This window comes from Poromitra crassiceps (assembly GCF_964638095.1).
Source record: "Poromitra crassiceps genome assembly, chromosome: 13".
Taxonomy (NCBI): Eukaryota; Metazoa; Chordata; class Actinopteri; order Beryciformes; family Melamphaidae; genus Poromitra; species Poromitra crassiceps.
In genome coordinates this window covers 24,081,222-24,102,955 of record NC_139644.1, presented here as the reverse complement: position 1 = coordinate 24,102,955, position 21,734 = coordinate 24,081,222, and the positions used below count along the sequence as shown (strand labels likewise).

Genomic DNA, 21,734 nt, shown 5'->3' with positions numbered 1-21,734 from the left:
GAAAAATGGGCTCTGGGAAAATGACTGTGAGAGGTAATTTCAACTGATAGTGCTGCCAAAATATACCTTCTTGGATATAACACACAAAAATCTAGGCTATATGCTGCCACAATGCAACCAGTTCAGCATACCCAAGTACGACATACCCAAAGGGTCAGACACACTGATCAGTGGTCCATTCTAAACATTCTATATCTGCAAAGAATCCAAATATCCCAAACTAAACAGCCATTCTTGGCCTGTTGTAGAGAAGTTATTCAGACACAGATGCTCTTTTATTTGATGTTTTTAATGGCTGGTTTAATGCCACTTGTTTCCCAGGATGGCTTTGGCCATATGGGCTTTCTCTGATGTAAAGCCCTTTATGTCTTCCATGCCCACGTGTTTATTCTCATAATAATAGATGCCCTTCACTCTTGTCATCTTGATAGATGTGGTGTTACTGCAGGATCGTGCATACAGCATATTTTTCAATTAAAAATGGCAATCACCGGGCAGACGTTCATTTTGAAAATTGTATTGAATAAATTGCACACTGTTGCACTGCCATGTCTCAAAACAACATAACTATTACATGAACACCTAATAAAAACGACATGTGGAGTGAATCAGTATTCATGAATATGCCATGTAACCGTTATGAATGTGAATTAAAACAGGATTCATGCAAAATGCTGCTTCATGCACTAAATCAGTGTGGAGTTGTATCTCTGATCAACTTCAGTAAAACTTCCTGCACAGATTGGATAAGTGCTGGGCATTTTTCTCAGCCTAGGAAATCTATCATGTTCAAACTGTCATATTAATTGGTTATGCTTAGCTGAACTGAATCTGCAACATTTCCTGGATGTAAATGTTAGCCTTTGCCTCTGATGTATTCAGGTGTGACTTCCAATTACTGTTTGTGCTTTTCTTTAAGCTAATACATTTTTGATAACGCTTTAACACAGAGTAAATCATATTGACAGATGCAGAGGGGAATTGCAATTATTGTTTTATGGAGGCGAGTACAGCACAGCACTTTTGTTGTTGTTTTACTGAGACACCAATAATAGGATATTGCGGGCAATTGTAATCAAATTTTATGTGTAGTCTGAAATGTTCTCATCAGCTCATCCAAACACATAAACAAAAGCACAAAGCATTAGCGATAATATTCCAAAAGAATAGCCTGTTACTACTGCTGTTCTATCTATTTGAACACTGCTGGAACGTCACAGGAACATTTTTGCCACATAGTTTGAGTTGATATGTTGTGTTTAAGGTAAGGAGTCTGTTCAATGCTCCTGTAGAGGAGAGCACAGCGCATCAGGATTGCTTGTTTTTGTAGTGGCAACATCAATGACCGAATATTGAGGGACATTTTTGATCAAATTGTATGAGTGTAGCCTGAAGCACTCTCATCAGCTCATCCAAAGGCAAATAAACAAACAAGCATAGACCATTATAAATACCACAATCATTATTCAGAGGAGTGGCCGATCGCTACTGTCTGTTCTCTTTATTTGAACACAGACAAGCCATTATACTGTATAAGTTCTTTTTTTCTGTATGGAGCTTGTATGTGTATTTCTAGGTTGTGAGATAGTTTCTATTTTTATAGCCAATAATGTCGAAAACACTGACAGAGTTGTTGAACTTCAAAATAGGTAAATATCCTTTGAATCTTTGATTTAAGAGCCACTATACAGTTAAAAATAGACTAATTTTCCAGCCGATCTACATTTATAGACTATTTATAAAATAGTGTGGCATTCCAAACATGCTCATAGCGTTCCCCCTCGCCTTTGCCTTATTTCATGATGCTCTATGTCTAAAGGGCATAGGAACACAGCCTCAGATCTCCGCACTGCAGTCTGGTGTTGTGGAGAGAGAAGTACCTACTAGCTCGCCCACTGTTGGAAGTGGACTGGTCTTTTGGGGCTATCAGGGAGAGAGCAGGGAATAGGGTTTTGATCAGGACCAGCTGTCTGCTCTGTCCTCAACTATGCTGTTGAAACACACTGTTCTGCAGAAGTAATAGGCTTGTTTGCAGTGGGGAGACTGTTGTTTAATTAAACTGAGCATCTTATTCTACTTACCATTCAACAGTCATATGTTGTTATTAAACTCTACCTAAATCTGAATCTGTCCTTGCTCCTTTCGATGTCATCACCCACTTAGGCTGGCTGTTTGTTTGATTGATTGATTGATTGATTGATCGATCGATTGATCAATCGATTTTATTTTGGATATAGAATAACAAAATCCAAGGGATGACATGCAAAAGTGTAAACACTTATTTCCATCATGGTCCCTGGTCTTATAAAAACAGGACATACAGTAACACATAACATCATATAAACAATACAGAACAGTTAAGGATCAAAAGAACAAGAGATATAAACCAACATAAGTGCAAAAACCATTTCACCGAAAGGCTCACACATTACTCTAGCTTACTCTGTAAGAATTTACAGGTTTTTAAAACCATTCAGAGAATTTGCAGACTTAATTTCATTCCCCCCCGTATAGAGGAATGTACCTCTCCTCTTGTAGTCCATGAAGGTTAAAATAAAAAAACAGACAAAATATATATTTGACCTAAGTTATCAATACACACGGAAGTCAGGGAAGATGGCACAGTCAAAAAAGAATCTTTAGGGATCTTTAGTATTCAGACATGCAGTTAGGCAAATAATATTCCTACATCAACATCGACCAGTCAATAACCAGATGTGTGACCTCTGGCAGAGCCATACCATTAGTCTGCTCATCATCATACGTTGGAGATGTAGTTTGTCTTCCTTACAGGAGGTGTGGCTAAACCCTGACACAACATTGCATCCCACACATCACAGAGCCAGGACCCTTTGCTCTGCCTCTACACTAGGCTTGATTTGCATGTGTGCCAAACAGATACGCATCCACTTGTTGTGAGCAGAGAGAAGAATGACTCATTTGACCGAATGACTTTACTCAGTAAACCGCTGCCTGTGTTCTTTGAATTGCACGGCTGTAATCACAAACATGTCATTCTAGGTGTAACAAGGGGGATTATTCACTGCGAACGATCCCAGTAACTTTCACTACAAATGTCTTGACGGATCGCTGCTGCCGAAACTAGCTGCTTATACACCCTCAAAGGCCCATGGAACTTATATTTTCTCTAACAACTATCTATCTGTCACTCAAAATGTCATGAACAGGACAAAAGGGTCCTACTTTTAATTTAAATCTTCAGTTTTACCTGTATGTAGCATTGTAGGCATTTAATACAGTATGTATATATTTTCATGACAGTACAGTGATTAATAGTGAAAAGGATAATTGAAAAACATTCACTGAAAGAAGCACATTAGTCCCTATACTGTAGGCATGCATTGTTCAGTATTTAATTCATAATTGAAAGGATCTACTGGAACAATTAAACATTTAAACTGAATTTCCGTTTCCAGCCGCAAAGGGAAAAGATTCCTCCCTCCAACACAGATTGCTCTGTGTCATTGAGTCAATATTGACAGAGAACAGAACAAAAGGCCTTTTCACAGTATTAACATAATATTATTTTATTTAGAATTAAATTATTTGGAGCTGTGCAGTGCCCAGTGGCCCCATCACTGCCAGTTTCTCCAAAAGTTGTCCTCCCTGGATACAGGGGCTTTTTGTATGCGTCTCCTCCAGAATAATTGATTGGATTTGAAATGACGTGGAGGAAGCTGAATGCATTATCACTCTGCAACAGAGCCATGATCAATCCAAATGAGAGATTGCGGGAAGTTCTATTTCTCTGCCAGCATTTATTAGAAACAACTGCTTCTCAGGAGAGACTCCCTATGCTTCAAGAAACAGCTCAGACCTATTAGTATCTGGGATGTAAATTAGCACGATCCCTCACCCCATCAGGCTTCAAAATATTCCCCTCTCACTAGTTTGACAGAACATAATGAAACATTTGAGTTAAATGCTTGGGCATGTTCCCAGAGCACTTTTGCAGTGGGCATTTAGAATGCAGTGGCATGAAGAATTGTGATTATGGGCAAAGATTTTCTTTTCTCACAACAAACACAAAAATTCACTCTAATTGCTGCACGTTCTGAATGATGCATTAAGTTTGGGAGCCAACTGGCCATCTTCTGGATCTGAATTTTACATTCCATTAATGTGAAATAGCTTTCCTTCCCAGTAAACGACCTAAATACAACCGGATAAAATGTAGATTTAGAGGCTGAATCTGTACTGTTATTCTTTATTTGGAAGGATTGGATTACATTTTAGCTTAAAATTCTAAACGTGGTTGAAAGGGATTATTGTTGTCTTTTGTGTAAATCATAGAGATCCATTTAGCTTGCATCTATCTATCTATCCCCAACATAAATGTGAGCTCGGGCTCTGTCTGTCCCACTGTGATTGTCCCACTGTGACATCATCCGTGATGTCATAAATCCCACTGTGACATCAGTGATGTCATAAATCCCACTGTGACAGCATCAGTGATGTCATAAATCCCTGATCCCACTGTGACATCAGTGATGTCATAAATCCCACTGTGACATCATCAGTGATGTCATCAATCCTACTGTGAGATCATCCGTGATGTCATAAATCTAAATCCCACTGTGACAGCATCAGTGATGTCATAAATCCCTGATCCCACTGTGACATCATCAGTGATGTCATAAATCACACTGATGACATCATCAATCATGTCATAAATCTGACATCATCAGTGATGCTGGTCTCATTGGGCACACAGCAGCCGAGTTGCGGGCCGAGCTGCGAATGAGAGCTGATGAATGATAGGGCAAGGCCACGCAGCGGCTGAGCTGCCAATGTGAGCTACAGGGCCAGTTCGGTGAGCTGCAGGATGGTCGAGCCCGCGCAGTGGGCAAGCCTAGGAATCGAGCGCGCGAGATGCCAGTTACTTCAAAGCATCGCAAAGAAATGTAATTGATTCAAATTAATATCCGATTATGTTTGTCTTCACATACAGTACAGCAGAGAACACATAACTGTTCTCTGTGCAGCATAGGCTGCTCCACAGATTCACATTCTGTATGAACAATTAATTAATGTATTCATCTGTGTTATTTACTCATGTATGTCTCTCCATACAACAAAGTTAGTTCTATTCAAGCATAGTTCAACATGTTTTTCATATAGTGGTCATTATGACTCCGTACAGTTAAAAGAAGTAGCAGGCAAGTTTATTTCCACCAGTTGTTCTGGTTTTCTCGGTAAATAAAGGCTTGGATGCGTGTCAAGTAGATGTTTTGTGGTGTATTTGTCGGTTTGAGCCAGTAAACAGCAGATGGTAAGCACGGCCTCTTTAGCGCTATGCATTTTATTTACCTACCCACCTGAATGACCTGTGCTGAGCTGAACAGCTGATGCGGAGACGAGTGAGAGTTAACTGTTTGCTCTTGTTTACTCCAGTTCCACTAGACTGCAAGGCCAGAGCAGTCATTTGCCATGCACAGGGAAATTAGCTTGTTTATCAGCATTTTGATTTTTGTTCCGCCTCTCCGTCCCGCTGACATTTTAGATGTACGTGATCCATGACTGATTCCCAATCAAAACGGAAGCTCAATCACATAGGAAAGTATCTGGCTTCTGCAATTTCAATTTTTTATAATTAAACATGTAATTAGCAGCATTGAGCCTGATGAGGACAATAGCTTGTTATGTGCAAGCCTTCAAAAAGGTAACCTTGAACATTGTTCATCTGTCCTTTCAATTGGATATGCTCCAAAGATGCACAGCACATTACCACTGAGGCACTCCAGCTCCTGCTCGTACAGCATAGGTCTGCACTGGAGGTGCGCTGCATGGGTTACTTGTTTCAAGGTGATTCGTCGTGGTATGTTTTTGAGCTCGCCCTCTGACTTGTTTTATTCCCATACACGCCGATGTGACACCCTTGTACCATCTACAGTACCATACTTTAGATTTGGGCTTAAATCGCAAACAGCTGAAGACCTTGAAAGGTTAGAAAAATCTTTAGCCATTCATTACTGTAAGTGAGGAAGTGTGGAGAGTGATGGAATATAATGAAAACGAATACTCTGTCCAGTCACACTATGCTATCTGCAGATATGTTTAATATCCCATTACAGACCCAAGAACTAACCACAGTTCTATAGCGTCTAGAGACAAACATAATCCGGAGGGAAATTACCCATCAGGAATGCAATACTGTTACTGAGATGCAATTACCAGGCCACTTGTGAGACTTGCAGCCCAGTATCCTTGGGTGTGTGTGTGAGGGTGGTCGATACGTGCATAACAGTTTTGCAGACTAAATTGGATTCTTTGCTGGAGAACAGTTAATTTAGAATATGTCCAAGATGCAAATGATTGATGTGACTATATTGTTACAACTGTAGGTTTGTTGTGCCTGCCATCTTAATGGGGAAAAAAATATTGGAAAGCAAAGGAAATATAGAATTATAGGGAATTCTGTGCACTAACTGTGTGGAATCATTTTGGACTTGGTTGTTTGTTTCTAAATGATAACTTAATTTTGGAAAAACACACTCTGCATGCCTTTTCACATTATACCCTACAGTTCGTGTGCCAGTAAGTAAATAAACGCTGTGTCCCACCGAGGATTTAATGTACCAATTTAGCACAGAATCACATAGCCTATAAACAAAGAAACCAGCCCGGATTGGAATGCACATCAGTGTAAGCATTTGATAAGGATTCGCTGCAGGCAAATGCTCTGCTTTATTACGACACAAAAAATAGAAACCGTAGAAACAAGACGCACTTCTGTGTGTGTATGAATTATACTTGCCACTGCAGTGATTTATCCCGCGAGTCATTCTCAGAGACCAAGTTGAACATAATATTTGTGTCAATGGCAAATGGGTTCCCGTTCTCCCCGAGATACATTTCTCAAGGCGGGGACATTTCTATTCTGCTCCAAATGATCACCTTGAATCTCATAATTAATCACTGCCCCTTTCAGCTTCTAACATTAAATATAGTACAGACAAGGAGGAGAAGTGAGGTGCCTGTACACAATGATGGGGAAGAGCTTGTGAATACTGAGAAATAAAAACTGCCTGCACTGAGTGTGGAGTCTAGCGTGCGCACATAATAAATGTATGACAAAACAATACCCCAGGGCACCCCAGTATTAATGATATGCAGTGAACTCGTTATTAAAGTTCCAAAACAGCTCCTGGAGTAACACAGATGGAGTCAATTAAGCAATGAGCATACTTGCTTGCCTGCCGTTTCATCTTCTTTCTTTTATCTCTAGCATATTACTCCATGGATGTAATTAGCTGTATGTTTCTCCTCACAACATAATGTCCAGTGATAACAACAGTTATTTTCCCATGTAATTTCAAATAATGGACTGCTTAATAAACGTACCGAATTTGCTTGTAGCCTTGTACCGTGTCCTTGGGTAGTTAATTTGCGCTGAAGCTACTATGGCCAGTCGGCTGCCATACCAGAGAACTGAACTTTGTTACACCATATGGATATTGCTTTAGAGAAACTATACTGTTTAGAGATTGAATTGGATTAAGTTATGTTAAGTTAAAGAATTTTTCAATTTTTCATTTTCAACCAGCTTTGTATCATTACAAAATCAGTATATCAGAAAACTGTCAACAGTTTTGCAGGCATTCATTTAGTTTGACAGTTATTGAGAGTTGATTTGAGTGAAGTTGTGGACCAGTGATGTCATTCATGCACAAAAGACGTCACTGGTCCACAACTTAACTCAACTCTCAATAACTGTCGGGCGCCCGGGTAGTGTAGTGGTAGATTCCCTGCCTACCAACACGAGGGTCACAGGTTGGCGCCCATGTGTTACCTCCGGCTTGGTCGGGCATCCATACAGGCACGATTGGCTGTGTCTGCGGGTGGGAAGCTGGAATGAGTGTATGTGTCCTGATCGCTGCACTAGTGCCTCCTCTGGTCGGTCGGGGCGCCTGTTCGGGTGCAAGGGAACTGGTGGGAATTAGTGTGATCCTCCCACGTGCTATGTCCTGCTGGTGAAGCTCCCCGCTGTCAGGTGAAAAGAAGCGGCTGGCAACTGCACATGTATCAGAGGGAGCATGTGTGTGTCTACAGCTCTCCCCAGATCGGCAGAGGGGGTGGGGCAGCAGGGGGAATTGGCCAAGTACAATTGGGGAGAAAATGGGGGGGAATCAGAAAAGAAAAGAAAAACTCTCAATAACTGTCAAACTAAATAAATGTCTGCAAAACTGTTTACAGTTTTAGGATATACTACTGATCTAGTAATGATACAAAGCTGGTTGAAAATTGGTGGTGTTCCTTTAAGTTTAAATATATAAAGTTAACTTCATGTTTTATCTTTGTTTAATCTGCCAAGGATCTTGGCTGGCAGTCAATCTGTAGGTGTGCGGCACAATGCCATGCTAAGCTGCTTGTTCTGCTTGCTTCTGTTCACAGAGACCTGATGCCTTCCACGCTGGAGGGACAGATCACCATGGAGAAGACGCCAAGCTACTTTGTGACTAACCATGCCCCAAAGCGCATCCACACCATGGCCAGGGACATCAAGCTTATCATTGTGGTGCGTAATCCTGTCACGAGAGCCATTTCAGACTATACACAGACTTTGTCCAAGAAACCCGAGATCCCGACCTTCGAGGTGCTGGCTTTTAAGAACCGGACGCTGGGTCTGATAGATGCCTCATGGAGCGCTCTGCGCATTGGAATATACGCGCTCCACTTGGAGAGCTGGATGCAGTACTTCCCTCTCTCACAAATGCACTTCGTCAGCGGGGAGAGGCTCATTGTCGACCCTGCAGGCGAGATGGCCAAGGTGCAGGACTTCCTGGGACTCAAACGGATTGTCACAGACAAACACTTTTACTTTAATAAAACAAAGGGATTTCCTTGTCTGAAGAAGCCGGAGGACAGCAGCACGCCCCGATGCCTCGGCAAGTCGAAGGGGAGAACTCATCCTAAAATCGACCCCGACGTGATTCGGCGACTGCACAAGTTCTACAAACCCTTTAACATGATGTTCTACCAAATGACGGGCCAGAACTTTGAATGGGAGCTGGGGGAGGGCAGTGAATCTCGTGGCTCTCAGCACTAGCAGACTGCGGCATGGCACAGCACAGCCACACCACCAGCCTTCTTCTCAATATAACACCGATCATCTCGCTTCATCTTCTGAGAGAGTGCTTGAGCAATCATGGCTGTCTCTGCAGCGTCTGTATCCATAAGCAAGAGTTTACCCACATGCTTTTTCTCTCTCCTTCAATACTAATGTTGTTGATGATGGCAAAACATTATTGTATATATTATACATAAAATATATTTATATTTGTGAAAAGGAGATGATTTATTCCTTTTGTTTTTAAAGCATAGAGCTGATATAAAAATCATGTTGACTATGGCAATGCATGCGATGAGTTAAGTGTCCTTACCTCATGAGCCCTAAGGGGAAACTCTGCCTGTTTCTTCTCCCTTTACTTTCCTTGCAGTTTGTTGCCCTCACACCCACTCACCAGCATACAGTACCAAGACATTCTATTCAAATGGCTATGGGCCATGAAGTGCTATGTATGTATTATTTCTTAAGAGGAAAATGATAGACGTATATAGTACAGTAATCCTTGACATGCACTCATCTTCTAAGTTGTTTGTATTCTCAGTGGAGACAATCCTTTCTTTTTTGTCTATCTAAGTTTACCAAAGTGTTAATTTACTCAGTATCAATATTTCAGTTGTTCTGCGCTCATTAATTGCACACACATTCAATAACAAAATAGATGTACATTGACCATCAATCAACTTCGACAATTGGATTGATTCACTGCATAGTTTAAATTAGCATGCTGATGACCAAGCAGATGCGGTACAGTATCAGCGGTTTTGGCATAGCATGACAAATGAATCCATTTACTGCAAATATCAAAGGTTAGTTGTGCATTTAATAATTTTGCATCCTGACAAAAACAATTGTCTAATTATACCCAAACACATCCAAAATATCAGATTCGATCAATCTTACAGTCCTCATCTGTTTGCCATGCGACCCTCCTCTTGTCACAGTAATACATGTCAATGGGGGTGAAGAATATGCAGAAGGGACGAGCAGAAGTTTGTTAACAAGCATCTGCTGCGACGCAGTCTTCTGTCGTTAGAGATTAATGGCTTGTTGAGGAAACCTGCCGCTGGAACAATGTCAATGTCATTGTGATCATTTGTCAAGGAAAGCTACACACATGCCCAGGTAAATTGCTAAGCCATTATTGTATGTCCTTAACTTGAATCAGTTGATGTCTGCCAGGGAAGTGCTGTACCTGATGTTTAGTACCTGCTACTTGTGAGCCGCAGTGCTAACTGGGTTGATACACATGCTACAGCATATGAGAATAACAGGGTTTTTGCAGTTAAATGCTCCTTTGGAAATCCTACTTTATTCATGTCTCATCCAATGAAATGAAGAGTAACATGACCCATCATCTTTTTGCATAACTCGCTGTGTGTCTGTCTGTTGTCTCTGGACTTTTCATCAATTGAGACAATCAATACAGTCAATGAGTCAATAAACACCGTCTGCTACACATCAGTGGTTGCTACAGCTATGATGCATTGCACTGTTAATCTTCCCTGGTTTCTGGCCACAGAAGGCTGGATTGGTTCACGTTCTACAGACCTCTCTGTCACCCTGGGGAAGCCGGCACCAGCAGCTACTTACAGAGAGCAATTGATTCAATCAAAGTAAGCGCTATGCTGCCCTTTGTAGCACCAAGCCTGAACACTTACCGCTGAGTCTCGCCATCCCAGAGTCACAACTTCCACTTTGAAGCGCTTGTGTGCAGCGATCCCATGGTGTCTTCTTGACAATCTCTCCCTCTGTCTCTCTCTAGCCTACCCCCCCCTCTCTCCCTCCCCCCACTCTCCCTCTAGCCTATCCCCCCCTCTCTCTCCCTCTCCCTCTCTTCTCTCTAGCCTATTCCCCTCTCCGTTTCTCTCTAGCCTACCCCCCCTCTCTCTCCTCCCTCTCTCTCTCTTCTCTCTATCCTATCCCCCCCCTCTCTCTCTGTTTCTCTCTAGCCTACCCCCCTCCCTCTGTCTCTCCTCCCTCTCTGTTTCTCTCTAGCCTATCCCCCCTCTCTCTCTCTCTCTCTCTCTGTCTCTCTCTAGCCTACCCCCCCTCTCTCTCCCTCTCCCCCCTCCCCCTCCCTCTCTGTCTCTCTAGCCTATCCCCTCTCTCTCCCTCTCCCTCTTCACACTTTTTTTTGTATTAAGTTCTCTCCCTTTTTGCTCGGGACCCCCTGGATTGGACCCCCCTCAAGGAGAACTACAGCTTTTGTCCAGTATACATGTGTGCATAACAATCACCTCTGAAACGCACAATCCTTCCTACTCTGTGCTTAGACGCTGAGAGGAATTCACAGAACACATGTTAATGTTACTAGGAAGCTGGAGTTGAATTAGCTGAAGACTCCATTTTCCACTGTGCCAAACAGCTATGAATATGCACTTTGTGCACCAAAGTGGCATTGTTTGCATTTCCAAGAACACGCGCATGAGGGAATTTGCCAAAGTTAAACCTTGTATTCAACCTCATTAACAGATGCACACACTTTTCTGTTGTACCTCCTGCTTGTTTCAGGTGCACAGCGGTATAGGTGGAGTGCTTTGATACATCCTGCGAGAGTTTTGGCACATGAAAGACATGCTAAGCTGTCCTCCACATGTGTCTCCCAGTGGGGGTCACGGCGTGTTACGCCGTTCATCAGTGCTTCAGCGCACCGGAAAAGAAAATTCAAATGACAAAAGAGGAGGATCACCCACTCAACAACTGTCATTAGTGAACTGCCATCATTTTACTTTCATGTACAAATTCATCTTTGTCATTCATTACTGGCAAGGAGTTGAAACAGTACTCTAATCACCGGCAAGATACCTCAGAATTTACCTAGAATTGACAATGTGCAATTGTAGTGTAGGCTTCTCATATTGGTTGGTACAGTAGGGTAGACTAGAGTCTGTGCCAGGAGACGCATATAGTGTATGTATATACAGCATAATATATATATATATATATATATATATATATATATATATATATATATATATATATATACTGTACATATATAGGTATACCGGTATATATAAAGAGAGAGAGATGGGAAAAGTACAAACATTCTTTACTTAAGTACAAGTGCAGTTACTAGTTTAAAAATATCCTCTGCTAAAAGTAGAAGTACTGCTGAGTCAAACTTTTTACTCAAGTAAAAGTAACATCTAGTCTATATCAACCTTTCAGTTTATGTGGTCACACTGATGGCTCTGGACTGGATCTCTGCATTACTTCCTTCTCTGAACTAGTCAGACCAGACTAGAAACCAGTTTTACTTCCAATAATGTAAATGCTTTAATCAAACTATAATTGCCATCATCCCCTTATTCACAATCATGTCAATATTGCCTGCATGTATATGACCCCGATGTGACTGCACCTTCGTCACATTGAGCCCAGCTGCTGCCCATATCTACCTCATTAATCACCAAATTCACAATTATGCTCCAATAGGTTTCAGGATCCCCCCCCCCCCCCCCCCCCCCCCCATGTGTCTGCACCCCCCACCTCACACCCCCACCCCCTGTGTCTGCAAGCCTTTCTATGTTCCAATATCATTGCCTCTAAGTCTAAGTCAACCGAGCGGGTCGGGGGGTGGGGTGGGGTGGGGGGGGATCAGTCGCTGAGGACAATGCATCCCCTGGTTGCCCAGGACAACACGTACATTTGTGACTGAACATATATTGAGACTCTAAGCCCAAACATAAACACTATCGCCTCTGGTTCTTCACCAACACCCTCATTTTCACATCCTCAACCTTTTCCATGAATCTTCAATTCAGTATTGGTGCTGCCTCACGAAGTATAAATAATATTCCACTCCATTTCAGTGACCTGGGAGATGTTGAGGCTACTGTATAGGGTTGCAGCAGACCACAGGAAGCACAGACACACAGGATCACATCATACCCAAACTCACATTTCTTCACTGGCTGCCTATATCGACAAATGTAAATATGACAAAAGTTGCTATTACAGTATAAATATTACAACATCCATAATGACACCCCTACTACCTACTTGAAGAAAAACACTGATCAAAAAACGTTGACTGTCACCTCAGTACTATTTCAGTAGGACCATTTCCAACCAGTTCCTCATCCCACACACCACGAGCAATCCTCTCTGCAGGCTCCCTCCTGAATCTGGAACTTCCTCCCCAACCACCTCCGGAAAGCAGAGCATCTCCTTATAAATCTCCACTCAGATCCCGCTGTATCTCCTGTGCCTTTAGCGTGACTCTCCATTTCCCCGGCCCCGCTGTACTCCATGGATCCTGCCTTCTCCATCACACAGCCCTGTGCACTGAGAGAGCTGGAAGTCGGTCTGTGTGTTTGTTTTTGCTAACCCCTTGCCATGGCCGGGGTGCCACTTAAATGTACTTATTATTATCTGTATAGGCTACTGTTGTCGTTAATGTTAGCAATTAGGGATGTCCCGATCCGATCACGTGATCGGAGATCGGGGCCGATCACGTGATTTTTAGAAGATCGGAATCGGGGGGAAAAGATCGGGAGTAAAAAAAAAAAAAAAAAAAAAAATTTTTTTTTTTTTAAATTCAACAAATATGACCATGTTCACGTCTTAAACTCATCCTGAGGCCTTAGTTTTGGTTTTAAATTACATATCATCATTCATTTATTTAGTGTCGCACAGAGCAGAAGAATTTACCAAAACAAACGCATTTCCTGATTTACATTGTTATTGCACTATTCTGCACATCATTTGTTTTAATTTACATGGTTATTTTGTGGTGCACCACTGATAAGCTTTATTTTATTTTGTTTTAAATTTTGAATCCATGTTGGATATAATGAATATACTGTTAAATAAAAAAGCCATATCCATGTTGGATATAATGGATAGTTAGTTGGATACTGTTAAATAAAAAAACAATCTTAAGGGTCAACTTGATTGCAGTTTTTTCTTTTCTTTTTTCTTAATGCATTGCCGAAAGATCGGATCGGGAAAAATCGGTATCGGCAGATACTCAAAATCACATGATCGGGATCGGATCGGGAGCAAAAAAAATGTGATCGGGACATCCCTATTAGCAATGGTACGTTAATGTTAGCAATGAACAGGGCAGTGTTCAGATTAAAATTGCTAAATGAGTATCACACATACCAGTTTGATTGCCAACAATTTTGCTGAAATACAAGTTGGATCATTAATGAACGTGAATGTTGCCAAAGAAAAATCAAGCTCTCTAAGTAATTGCATTTTATGCTATTTTTAGCCTGCTCGCGGCTGTTTACACTCAATTCACTTTCCTTTTCAATTCCTTTTTTGCATGTTAAATGCAGGGACTGTGCAATATAAAAAAAGGCTGGTTCGACAAAGATTATTTTAAACACACACAAAAAAGTCGATCAGTGTCAGTGCTTACAATGACCATCTAATCACCAATTAAACAGTCATCACTGAAAAATAAACATGCTGATAATGTATAACAATACATTAGGCATACATAATTAAAGCAGTAACTGTGTAATGAAATCGGTAGAAAATCACATAGGCTACCCAAACTCTGCTGACAATGTGCAGTTACATCCAATTGCCACTGCCAAATATTAAAATACTAGTTCCCCCCTACTTCCCCCCCGCGCGCGCGCGCGCACACACACACGCGCGCGCACACGCACGCACGCACGCACGCACGCACACACACACACACACACACACACACACACACACACACACACACACACACACACACACACACACACACACACACACACACACACACACACACACACACACACACACACACACACACACACACACACACACACAGAGGAACTGACTCTACTGCTGTGAGTGGGAAGGAAGAGTTCCCGGGATGTGAATCAGCCTTTCACACTCTCATGCATGATTGGTTAAGGTGTGTTAAACTACAGGAACTGCTCCACAATAGATTAGCACATTGCAATTAATATTTCATTCACTCACTAGATTGAGTCTGTCAGAAAGTTCTCACATTCCATTTCTGGGCTGATTGAGGCTGATTTCATGAATGTTTTCACACATGAAAAAACTGCCATTAAAAGGGAAATAGCTCACTTTAGTTCAACATTATTTGATTTTATCACTATCCAGGACAGTGCTGGCTGGTATTGTTTTCACCTCGGGAGTGTGTGTGTGTGCGTGTGTATATATATATATGTGTATGTGCTATATGTCTGTCTTTGTCTGTCTGTGGGCACATTTTGTCAGCACCAGACAGACAGACAGCTCTCCAAGTATACTAGTAGGATGAGACACACACAAATAGAATCCCTGTTGTAACTACAGATTAAGAGGGCAGCTAATGTTGGAGGCTGACTCTTAATAAATCATACAAATGCTTAAATTCTTAATGGTGTAACACCTGGGTGTTGCCACCAAGGGAGCTGCACCCCCATGTCCCCAGGCCCCGGTCTAGCCCTCCACTCCAGCTCTGTGATCTGCTAGTACCGGGTGCTTAGCTCTCCTCTCCCTGCAGCAACATGGCCATCATCACTGCAGCCAACCTTGACTCGTCTCCCTCCTGCTCACCCGGCGGTGGAATCACCTTCTAATTCCGGTGGGGACTGCAGAGTGGAACGTGTTGTGTCGTCTGTTGTAACCCAAAAACTCTTCTCTCCAACAAACGCTGTACTTTATCTCCCACCTTTCTCTGCCCATTACATCACACTGCCCCTCCCACCTGTCGTCCTCCTCCTCCTCTGCTCTCACCTTATCCCACCTCTTGTCTTGTTAAATGAAAAATACATCCAGAACTTCCCATCCTTGTTCTCTTTTGGCTCATATTTCTTGAGCCAGTGTTTCTCTGCATAATCACTTACTAGCCTTAAACAACAATGTAGCAGTGTGTCTGTTCAGCCTCTGAAGGTTCTGGCATGGAATGCACATTATTTCACATCTGAGATGTGGTGCAATGTTTGGGATTTATCAGTTTATTATTTTCAGATAATTCTGACAAAAGAAAAACACACTTTATCAAAAAACAATAATAAATCAGATTGTAACATTCATAACTTTTAATAGATTTGATGGTGACCCAGCCCCCCCGACACCAACACGACTCAACTATTGCCCCTCACAATCTGCACAAAAATCTGCCAGGCTTAATTTGCTATAATAATGGCATAGTGCATTTTCCAGGTTTGTGGAAGACTTAGGTGCACATATGTGGGTCCTCCCCCATGAAAATGTTATATTTTTCAAAACAACAAAAACAAAACAACAACATGCAATTTCACATAATTTTGGATCATTATTATTACCATCTGTGTACAAAAAGTTGGAAAAGCTAACGCAGATAATAAATAAACAACACACAAAAAGCTTGAAGACAAATCTTGCTAAAGAAGACCACTGGGAGTGGGAACCAACTACAGCCATCAGATCTGGGAAAATACATTTAGTTCATCTTGATGCTCTCTCCACATTGAGTGGACATTCAGGCCACCGGCTCACTGTAGGCCAATACCCATCTCTCCCACACATAATGCATGCGTGTGTGTGTGTGTGTGTGTGTGTGTGTGTGTGTACTGTGTGTGTGTGCGTGTGTGTGCGCGCATGTGTGCGGGTCACACACCCACACACACACACACACACACACACACACACACACACACACACACACACACTTTCTCTCTCTCTCTCTCTCTCTCTCTCCTTCAGTCCACTCACAAGTAGTGCAAGCGAGAATATTAAATTAATCAATCAATAACAACCACAGGGATTAAAGTCCATTCCTTCAAAACGTACTCCTCCTGGTTTTAGGTGTGGCAAAGTCCTTAGGGCCCTAATAATGCCACTTTCCAATGACATCAATGTTAAGTGGCTGAGTCTTGTCCCATTGTAGCTGTCTGGCAGGTGTGCGATGCTAGTCGAAATTCCAATAAGTAGAGAATTTCTGCTCCAAAACAACGTATGAGCCAGAAAAGAGATTTCAAGACAGAAATCCCAGCACCTGGTGAAGTAATGGTTGAGTTATTGATATTGATCAACAGCCCTATCAAGACGGCAGATATATGGTCATTCTGTGCTACAGGGCCGCAGTAATCTTCCTCACTGCCCCTACTTGCAAATAAGAAGCTGTGAATTGGAAACCAAAGTCAGCCTTGTGATTCTTACACAAACAAGAAAATATCTCACAATAAGGAGAACAAATTCTCCTCATTCTTGAGTCCAAATCGCCATTTGAGGCAAATTGGAAGAAATTCCGTCAAGGCACTCCTGAGATGTTGCGTTACAGAGCTTGGAAATTGGGTGTGTGAGGTCACAGTGACCTTGAACTTTGACCTTTAACCATCAAAATCTAATCAGTTCATCCTTGAGGCCAAGTCGATGTTTGAGGCAAATTTGATGAAACTCCGTCAAGGCATTCCTGAGATATCGCATTAACAAGCTTGAAAATGGCGTTCGAGAGGTCACAGTGACCTTGACCTTTGACCAGCAAAATCTAGTCAGTTCATGCTTGAGTCCAAGTCGATGTTTGAGGCAAATTTGATTAAATTCCGTCAAGGCATTCCTGAGATATCGCGTTAACAAGCTTGAAAATGGTGTTCGAGAGGTCACAGTGACCTTGACCTTTGACCACCAAAATCTAATCAGTTCATCCTTGAGGCCAAGTCGATGTTTGAGGCAAATTTGATGAAATTCCGTCAAGGCGTTCCTCAGATATCGTGTTAACGAACATCGGACGGACGGACGGACATACGTACGTACGGACAACCCGGATCCATAATGCCTCTGGCCTGGCTATCGCCGGCGGATGCATAATAAACAGTTAACAGCACAGGGCCACTTTTATTGTTGTTTTTGTTAACAGGAAACTATCGATAATGAAGTGCATACTCTTCAGGGAGAAATTAAGAATATGTCAAGGCTAAAAGGTTACAAAGCCCAGCACTCAACAAGAATGACAAGAGCAAAGCTCCCAGTCCTCTGTCACCTTGAACTCTTCACCTTGAAAGTGGGGCAGGCAGACCTATAGATAGTGTCTACTTCAGCCAGGTCTGGAGAAAACACTCATACTGTGCTGTACATCACAGAGAGAAAGACTTGTTAACTTTGGTGAATTTGTTGTGCTATGTCTTTGTTTATTTCACAAGGACGCCAGCGCTACCCAGCCATAGCACTGCCCGAAACAGACGCAGGAGACGCCCCCGCAGAAGATGAATTAATTTGTTCACTCCCTCTCGCCCAAACAGACGACCAATATGAATGAGCAGGTGCACACAGACTTGGAAAACAGGACAGTGAAATGAGAAGTTCACCCAAAAATGAAAATTCAATCATTGTCTACTCACCCCCATGCTGATGGAAGGATGGGTGATGGTTTTTTTTCGTCCACAAAACAGTCCTGGATTTTCACAGCAAAACACCGTTGCAGCATTCTCAACAATTGAAGTGAATGGTGACCAACTTTGTTTTTATTATTATATTATTTTGGGGCATTTTGCCTTTACTGGACAGGACAGTGGGCAGATAGGAAAGATGGGGAGAGAGAGGGGATCACATGCGGCAGGTCGGATTCGAACCCGCGTCGGCCGTGCGAAGAATCGAGCGTCCGTGGTACGCATGCTACCAGGTGAGCCACATGGTGACCAACTTTCAAATGTAAAAAACAACAGAAAATACATAAAATGGCTCCATACTGCTCATCTGGCAACTGGCATAATCCAAGTCTCCAGAAGCCCCGAGATGCCAAGTTGATTTGAAAAGACGTCATTTACACCCTGTTTTTAGCTGAAATCTTGTAGCTGCTACAGTAGCAGCTCCTCTTCTTCTTCTTCGTCCTTCCTTCCTTCTTCCTCTGGCTACAGTGTCTACATTCTACTTTATTTTACTTTATTTATTCATTTTTATGCGTTTTATTTTATTTTATTTTATTTTTATTTTAACGGATGCTACAACAGTGTTTTGCGGTGAAACTCCAGGACGGTTTTGTGGACTAAAAAACTTCACGTGTCCTTCCATCTGCATGGGGGTGAGTATTGAGTAATGACTGATTTTAAATTATTTGGTCAACTTATCCTTTAAGTACTGTAGTAAGTCAACTCAATTCTGACGGGCAGCAGTGTGAGCTAGTGCCAGCTAACGGGTCTCACATTGCTCTGGGTCAACAGTCACTCCCAGTAACAGTGCACAGGTAAGGGATGACCAAATGAACACAAAGCTGTGACACGTGCTTTGGGTTTACAGGCGTGTCGGCTCACTTAGAACTACACAGATCTCAGTACCACTCCACACTGAACCCATTGAACATTTCAATTGAGTTCCGTTGGCAAACCCATTTGACTTGTTCACCTGAAAGAGTCATTCAAGTGAACGAGTGATACGTGACTTGGCTCATGAGAGTCTGCATTTATACTCACATAGGATCCCTAAGAATCAATAATGCAGTGCAATCTCTAGTCCATGGAGACAGTTTCCCAGTTTCCCATGTTTATAAACCACAATATTAATTACTATGATGCTTTCTTTTTTCAAAACATGTCACATACATTACAGAACAGTGCATAAATATCTAGACATGACTGGACATAGCACTGTGTATCAACATTTGGTTTACTGAGGTAAAAAGCTCATCCAAGTACGTCAGAATACAAAGCATGTTACTTTTAATATAATTAAAAGAGGTACTGTTTGTACATTTCATAGTAACTATTGTGTGGAGTCTTATTTTTGGTTCCCTTTGATTCCAACCTGACACAATTAATTGTCTGAATCAATTGGATGCAATCTGGGAACGATGACTAATATGACTCTGGGACAGACGGCTCATATTTCAGGGTTTCCGCTGTAGAGTGGACGTCCCGCCTCTTCTGTCATTGTTTACCGCCCGACGACGTCTCATATGCAGCTATGTATTATTATTATTATTATTAGCCGAAATATCATCTGGACCTAAAATCGATCAGCTCCAACTCCATTCTCGCGTCAAGACTGTAAATAATAACCATGGACGCACGGAAGCAGCAGTCTTGGTGCAGACATCTAGCCTGGTAAACCAGCCCGTCACGTGAACTCATTTCATTTGGTTCTGCGAGACGATGTGGCCCCAACTCGTCACCCAGTCCTTAGCAGGGGCGGGAGCATGGGTGGGCGTAGTTGCGTTAACAGACAAACGCCTTCAGCCAGTCAGCGTACCAAAACAAGTGACATCATCACAGGACACTGTTTAGCTCAGAGCCAGCAGCAACATTAGCAAGTTGATAGATCAGACTTTTGCCAAATACAGTAGGCTACAGTCGGTAGAATAGCGAAAACTTATTTTCCGCCGAGAAACTCTGCAAGCGCATACTCTTGCTCTTGTTTAATTGTTGTTTAGTCTTTTTTTTTCTTTCTATTTCTGCAATAACTTCACTTATGGCTGTGTTTATGCTAACGTTCACATTACTGCTAGTTACTTCGGAAGCCACCATGTTTGCTACAGCGTCGGCCTGTATTCACGTCATCAACTTCGTCAGTCCGCCCCTGATTGGCTTCTGCTTAACACCCTCCCAGGCCGTGGGCAGTGGGGCCAGACCGTCTCGCAGAACCAAATGAAATGTGAGTTCACATGACGGGCTGGTTTACCAGGCTAGCAGACATCCACTATACAGCGGAAACCCCGGAGTACCGGCCGTCTGTCCCAGAGTCTTTAGTCATCAGACTGATAGACGCTGGTGCCCAGATTGGATTGGATGTGACCCTCACAGTCAAGGATCACCCAACAAAGGCCATCAGGTCAAGGGCTTCAATAAAGGATGCAGGACTTTTCCAATCAATACCTTGACATCCAAGGAAGTGCCGCTTCTAAAGAAGACAAATTTTGCTATCAATCCATGCAGGTAATGGTCTCATTAATTCACTGTTGATTCATTTTCAGCTGAGTGGATATTAACCTTTTGCCAGTAATCATTCGTTTTCCTTAGGGAGGTGTGGCATATGTATGTTTTGATTGGAGCTACTACATAAACAAAACAATTACTAGACTCCTGACATTAGAGGTCCTTCATGATGTGCATCTGACTTCTTACACTTCAATAATCAAACCATTGATCTCCCCCATAGCGATTAGCTCATCTCACACAAACTGTTTTGTCCCAAAAGTGGCAACGGAGATTATTTGTGTTGTTTTGTTTTGTTTAGTCATGCATGCATTTCGAGGGCAATTATCATGCTCTGAATACTGATAACATCATAGCAGGCAATCAGGGATTACCGTGTAGCACCTGGTCACTGCTTCCCAGCGTGCCACACAGACTGAATTAACTCCCACTTTTTTTTCCCAAGATGGAACTCAAAAAGAAAAAGTTGGGATTTTCCTTTCTTCATCTCCACAAAACTCTACTCTACAGTCTCTGGACATAATAATATGTCCAGAGACTTATCTTCATGGTTTCACATCAAGCTTGTGCTATCAGCTGCTCTATATCCGTTTCCATCAGGTCCATCCAAATTGTTTTCCAAGGTTCATTCTTCACCTCTCAAGAGAATTATACATATTTTCTTCTTCTTCTTTTTTTACCACGGCGCTGGACCAGCACTCCCGCCGGCGTCATGACATGGAACAGTCAGTCAAGTCAGTCACTCATGGACGTTTAGTGAGTTTAATGGGAAAATGGCCATAGCTTGGATAGGAAGGTTGTAGATAGTCAGGATTTGAGGGATGGGTAGGAAA

General features: G+C 42.2%; 1 protein-coding gene across 1 annotated transcript in view; it reads left to right on the top strand.

Annotated features, from left to right (window-relative positions):
* hs3st4 (heparan sulfate (glucosamine) 3-O-sulfotransferase 4) overlaps positions 1 to 9,070 on the top strand; it is a gene marked incomplete at its 3' end in the record, with an annotated part of 107,611 nt that extends 98,541 nt beyond the window's left edge. The window contains exon 2 of the mRNA XM_083649988.1: positions 8,416 to 9,070. Coding sequence (XP_083506114.1) covers positions 8,416 to 9,070 — 655 coding nt within the window. The remainder of the gene's footprint in view (positions 1 to 8,415) is intronic.
* Between the last annotated feature and the right edge of the window lie 12,664 nt (positions 9,071 to 21,734).